Source organism: Silene latifolia, chromosome 2 (genome assembly GCF_048544455.1).
Source record: "Silene latifolia isolate original U9 population chromosome 2, ASM4854445v1, whole genome shotgun sequence".
Classification (NCBI taxonomy): Eukaryota; Viridiplantae; Streptophyta; class Magnoliopsida; order Caryophyllales; family Caryophyllaceae; genus Silene; species Silene latifolia.
This window is the reverse complement of record NC_133527.1, coordinates 12,688,411-12,694,845: the sequence shown is the minus strand read 5'-3', so window position 1 is coordinate 12,694,845 and position 6,435 is coordinate 12,688,411. Positions and strand designations below refer to the sequence as shown.

Here is a 6,435-nt window from a genome sequence, read left to right as displayed (position 1 = left end):
ATCGTTATTGACGTTAAATTTTTAACCATTGTCTGTCTTAATTTGTTAGTTGATCTTGAAGCTAATTTATTGATGATTTTTTTGTTAAAATTGAACAAAATTAGTAAAAGTTGGAGAAAAACAGTGGAGAGGGTAGTTTGGATTTCCGGTTTCATTTGCGTGTTCCATCTAATTTGAACTTTAGTTAATTTTGGATCGACTAATCTTTATTTTGCTAAATTTAATGGTCCTAAATAGTAGAACGGACTCACTAAGAAGTTGTTACCTACTAACCTACCATCACTTGTTAGAAATTCGTCGTACGACATATTGACATATACAAAGTGACATTTTCAAGTGAACTCAACAAACTACAAAATGGTAAGCTTAAGACCCACATAGGTCAGGGTCAGGCCCACTTTGCTAAAACAGACATACAACCAGCCCCAAGAAGCAAAGAAATATGTGATCCCAACTGAATTCTAATATTATTTTGCATCCTTGGGTGCATGAAATCTGCAGCTAATAAATCAACCAAAGCCATGTAAATGAGTATTCCTGTCGCGGCCGATTCAAACATCCCTTGGATGATCAAAGCTCTAGGACTGTTCTCATCGTATGCACCCGAAATGGCTATGCCAATGGCAATCCCGACTGGAGTAGTGAGCGAGAAAAATAAGGCCATTGTTGCCATGGCGCGTGACTTGAACTCGGCTTGAGATATGCATCCGCCTAAGCCCATGCCTTCGAAAAATTGGTGGAAGCTTAATGCTACCATGAGTGGTTTTATGATATCTACTCTTTGAGATGTTCCGAGTGATATTCCTATAATTACTGAATGTACTAAAATTCCTAACTCTAACACCTGCACAAGATCACCACCACTCAAAGAATTAGAAAGGTAAACAATTGAATGAATATTCTAAAATGGATGGGTAAACAAACAGTAAGAGGATTGTACATCTGATGTACTACCTCCAATTATAAAGTTTATGAGCATTCTAATAAAGTTTTTAAGTTTTATTTTAAAGTTTCTGAGGTTTACTATGAAGTTTATGAGTTTATTCATTTAAACATTAAGCTCTAAAAAATTACAATAAAACTCAAAAATATTACTATAAGTAGTTAAATTTGAGTTTTGACGGAAAAAATATTAAAATCTAACTTATAAACTTTAATATGCTCAAAAAAAAAATACACATATATGCTCAAAAACAAATAAAGTTTGAGGGAATAAACTCAAAAAAAATACATATATGCTCAAAAAACAAAAAAAATTGGAGGTAGTACATCCGATGTATGTTCCTTTTTCTCGTAAACAAATGATCAGGGCAAATGAAATGGGTAAACAAATGACCAGGGCAAATGAAATATTATTTCTAAAATAAGGACTGTTGGACTCAAGATGAGTTCTTCAATTAATTGCTAAATTTATATTCTAGAAGTGCGTAACTATCTTCGTGTAACAATCAATTTTCCCTTTAGAATATGACATTATTCCAACTTTTTGAAATGCTAAAAGTATAAAGTCAGTTGGAAAACATTTCAATATTTCATTATCAAAGGCCATACAAACTTGTTAATGTTTGATACGAAATGAATACTTTATCTATAGTTAAAACCCATTTTAAAGATTCTTACTTATTGTTGTACTTGATTAAGACGTCTTTTTATTACGTCACCCAAAATAGATAATCGATATTTTATATTCAGAACTCATCTAAAAATGTCTTTTAAAGTGGATTAACCCTTTATGTTGAACAAATATCATTAAATCGAAAAATAAATCCAAACCCAAAACAAATATCAATGTGTCCAAATACATGGGGCAATTTTAAGTTGGATTTATTTGCCTATATTGAACTCTATCTGGAATCTGGAATTTCAAGTTGACCACACATAAAATACATCCACAAACCTTTGTTAAAAAAAAAACATCCACAAAATGAGGCGCATGATTCTAAGGTCCTGGAAGACCGGCAACAAATTTATTGTACTCCCGTACGTAATTAAATCTAGTTAGGCTGTTTAAAAGTCGGTCCGGACCAGTCAACTAGACCATCGGGTCACCGAAGCATATCTGGTCCACTATCCGTTCTTTAAGATTAGAGAAGTTCGGTCTCCTGTCCAGGCCGGTCTAAAACTGAAAGTTAAAATAAGTAGGTCTTTAGGGAAACAGTAGGTCTTACTTAAGATCATCTTAGGTTAAAATAATAAAATCTCTTATAGTCATTGTTGCTTAATTAAATTGGTTGTGAATTTAGCCTTAATTTAGACACAAAATCTCATTTGTGACGGCGATATCCGTCACAAGCTTGTGACGGATACCATTTCCTCTCACAAAATATCCATGAAAGGTGAGTGGTGAAGCACATGGGGGTGTTCCACCTTGTCCCCTCTCCCTTTTTGTGAGAGGTCACAAGCTTGTAACGGGATAATCCCGTCACAAGCAAGACGCTTTGTAATTTAAAAGGGTCTTAACTGAGAATCTGCCTAGAGAAAAGTAAAGGCACATGAAGGACGGCTGAGTCTAAGGCTCCGTTTGGTAAAACTAAATTTGAAAAGCTACTGAAAACGAAAAGCTACGAAAACCGAAAAGGTAGGCATTTAAAAATTACGACCTGAAAAGGTACCTGATTTTTATTAAAACTGTTTGGAAGACTAGCTGAAAATGTAGCTGATATTTGGTCAAATGACGTAAAAGGACATGGCTTATTATTGTTATCATTTATGTTTTTATTATTATTATTGTTGTGTTATTGTCGTTGGCATTGTTAGTAATTAGAAGAAAATGTAATTTTTTTCACTATAATTGCACAAGTCTTCAACATGTTTCAAAATGACAGAAACAATAATTAAAATATCACGATAACGTAAAAAAAAAAAAAAATCAAACAGTATATCATCAAAAAAATGTATTTTATGGATACAAAGTAAGTTTTCTATTAAACCATACATAAAAAATACTTAATTAAATTGCACCCTGAATTAAAGTATTGATATTATCACGGACGCTTTTCATTTCCGTAGAAACTCTTTAATTGGGTTTATTTGGGATCATAATATAAAAAATAATAATATAGGAGTAATATATAAAAAGTTGAAGGTAAAAAAGGTAAGCAAAATATAATCAGATACCTGAAATCCCAAATGCTACCCTAGGTAGCAGGGGCGGATTTGGGTGGGGGATAGTGAGGGCAGGTGCCCTCACGTGAAGGGATAAAAAAAAAAGAAAAAAAAAACTGAAAATCTATGTTTAGATAATTAGAGCGCCCTTTTTAAGCATGATGATGCTGTTGGTTTGGTGGTAAGACCGTAAGAGGCTTACAAACATATCTGATGGTCATGGGTTCGAATCTTGTTGTAGTTGGATTGGCCTATTTTTTTGTATGTTTAAAGTAAGATTTAATTAATTGAATTTCAACAAAATGATGCTACAAGTGATTGAACCTGGGACGTTAGGTTAGTATATTAAATGATTGTCCAACACACCAATTGCATATTAATATTGTTTGTTAAACATATATATTTTTATATCTATACAATTATACACTTTTAGAAATAATTTCATGTAAATTTCCCACTGTTTTATAAATGAAGATTATGATACTCTTTGATTAATTTTTTACTACCCTCATGACGATAATATATGAAATTGAAGGGGTCTCCCGAATTTTTTTTGCACAGGGCTTCTAAAATGTCAGGGACGGCCCTGGGTACATTCTATCGCCAAAAATGGATATTCCCTCTAAAATAATGCACTTGGGCTTGTTTGTATTTGGTTTAGGGCTTGTTGGTATATTTTTTCTTTACGATTATATTACTATGTATTGACGATGTTAAAATTCTAATGTATAAATGTTGTCCGCAAATTTTTTTTTTTGGGTGTGCCCCCCCTTTAGTGAAATCCTGCATCCGCCCCTGCTAGGTATCATTTCATTTCAGGTACCTTTTTTGCTATAAAATGCTACTTGCTGCCAAACGCGTTCAAGAAAATAAGCTACCTGGAATTTTTGTCAAAAAAGCTACTTCGATGAAAAAAGGTACCTGAAATGCGCTACCAAACAGAGCCTTAGGCTCCGTTTGGCACGACACTTCAGGTAGCTTATTTGACCAAAGTAGCTTATTTGACCAAAATTTCAGCTACCTGATTTTTTTGCAAGTGTTTGGCAAGTAGCTTATTTGGTCAAATAAGGTACCTGAAATGAAATGCTAACTCGAGTAGCATTTGAGAAATCAGTTTTTAAAAATGACTTATTTTCCATTTTTTACCCTTTTATTCTATAATATTAAATAATTTTCATATCCTTTTACGTTATTTTACCAAAATCAAGAACCTTTTCAAATAGTTTGACAAACACATTTTTATATAATCGATTTACCTTATCGGCTCCTAATTTTCACTACCTTATCGATTACCTTTTCGGTTTCGATTACCTTTTCGGTTTTATTACCTTTTCGTTTTTTTTAACTTTTCAGGTAGTTTTGCCAAACAGAGCCTTAAAGTAAGTTTTATTTTTTTTTATTTTATTCCTACTTTTCTAAGATACTATTTGCTGAGTACTAGTTTTCTTTGACTTGTCTATTTACCTTTCTACTTCACACTCTCTAATTCCTTTTGTAAATGCACAAAATCTCATTTCGAGCTTCTTTTTAATAACAGACCGTTTTTCTTAAGACCATTGCTTTTGGTCTGAAATAAGACGGGTAACATGTAATCATTTTATAATAAAATGTTGTTATTTTTTGATAACATGTTACCATTATTGTTCACATCATTTTCAGGGTAAAAAATGACACCTCTAGTCATAACATTTTGTGAATTAATTGGTTACATTTTCTTAAAAAATGGCAACATTTTATCTGTCTGACAAATAAGACCAAAAGTGTCCGTCTGAAACAAGAATTTGTGTTTTAATAATACTACCTTACCTCTGTCCCAATCATTTATTCGGTTTTATGAATCAATTAGTCCAAATTTCCAACAATTCCGCTATGATAGTTACAAGACCATTACTATCCTGTTGTTGACTAAATCAATGATATGTAAATTAATGAATCATAGTTCCATAAGTGGCGGAGCCAGGATTTACAGCCAAGTGATCGAACAAGTAATGAGCTAATGTAAATTTGAAAAAATTCGGAAATTTTAACTAAAATAATCAAATTTTAACTAAATTTACCTGAGCAGTAATTCGATGCCGAATAAGATCGAGCATAGTTTGATCATGGGCCACCAAAGGACCACCATGACCATGAGCATGGCCATGAGTAGCATGAGTATGGACATGAACATGACCTGCATGTTCACCACTTCTCTCCAAATCAACAATCTTATTACTAGTAGACCCGTCTTTCGCATCACTAAAGTGTACTTTCTTAAAATGCCCTGTAGCCAAGGAATCAACCATGAGACTTCCAATTGAAGCCGCCATGGCCACAAGCCCGGCAAACGGAAATACCCGCCATGGCGACTCGGGAAGACACGGCGACGACAAACTCTCAAAAGCCTCGGGTAATATATGGATGAACCCGGTTGCTAGGATCACCCCGGCCGCAAACGCCTTAATCATAAAGAAAATATCGTTTTCAGGTCGTAAAAACGACACCCGTTTACCCACCAATGGTAACGCCACTCCTAACCCACCCGACCCAAGGATGGCGCAGAGTGCGCCAAGCTTGAATTTCAGTGTCAGGGTTTTATTATCGGGGCTTAAGTCGCGCGAGTCGCACGTGCAATCGGCTGCCACCATATATGGTATAAGCAGCAGAAGAAAAAGAAAATACAAGGAATTCGACATTTTTATTTATTTATTTATTTATTTATTTTGGAGAAAGTGTGTAGAACTATTGGAGTAAAATTAAGGAGGTTTAAATAGGAAAAGGAGGAAGAGAGTGGGAGAAAAGGAATGACATTCATATGGCAACATTGGATGGTTGATGAGAAGAGAGAAAAAGGAAGGGAGAACAAACCGATTTAGAGAAAGTGTGTTTGATTCTAGTCATAATATCCTTGAAATGTCGACATCATTATTTCAATTACGTAAACTCCTACACAAATTCTCATTGAAGACATGACATATCCGTCACAAGCTGGAGACGGATACCATTTTACCTCACAATGTACCCACTTTTTCTCTCTCTGCAACACTATTCATGTGGTCCCCTTTCTCCACTAACCCATTTTGTTACCATTTTATCTCACAAAATATCCGTCACAAATGGTAACCCGTCATAAGGGAGACCAATTGAAACTCCTAAAATATCATAATTTTTGTTTTGCTACTTAAATCAGCTTCATAATCCGCCATCCTAATTAACGAGGCCAAATAGCCAAATTGGTAAATAAAGTGAAGGGTTCTTGCCAGATTGGTAAAAAAACTCACGGATTCGCCAAATTGGTAAAAAAAGTTGGCACTTGCTACCAAATTGGTAAAAAAAAACCTTATGCGACAA

The 6,435-nt window shown here is 34.2% G+C and overlaps 1 protein-coding gene across 1 annotated transcript; it reads right to left on the bottom strand.

Moving 5' to 3' along the window:
- Nucleotides 1–303: 303 nt before the first annotated feature.
- LOC141628436 (zinc transporter 1-like) lies at nucleotides 304–5,917 on the bottom strand. Its single transcript, XM_074441582.1, has 2 exons — nucleotides 5,163–5,917; nucleotides 304–844 (listed from the first exon to the last, which is right to left on the bottom strand). Exons 1-2 carry the CDS (start codon nucleotides 5,778–5,780, stop codon nucleotides 389–391), a joined length of 1,074 nt encoding a protein of 357 aa, XP_074297683.1. The 5' UTR covers nucleotides 5,781–5,917; the 3' UTR covers nucleotides 304–388.
- Nucleotides 5,918–6,435: the final 518 nt, after the last annotated feature.

Coding starts and splice junctions, on each gene's coding strand:
- LOC141628436 (XM_074441582.1), bottom strand. CDS start 5,780: ATGTCGAATTCCTTGTATTTTCTTTTTCTTCTGCTGCTTATACCATAT. Junction 845..5,162: donor GGCATCGAATTACTGCTCAG/GTAAATTTAGTT, acceptor GATCTTGTGCAG/GTGTTAGAGTTAGGAATTTT.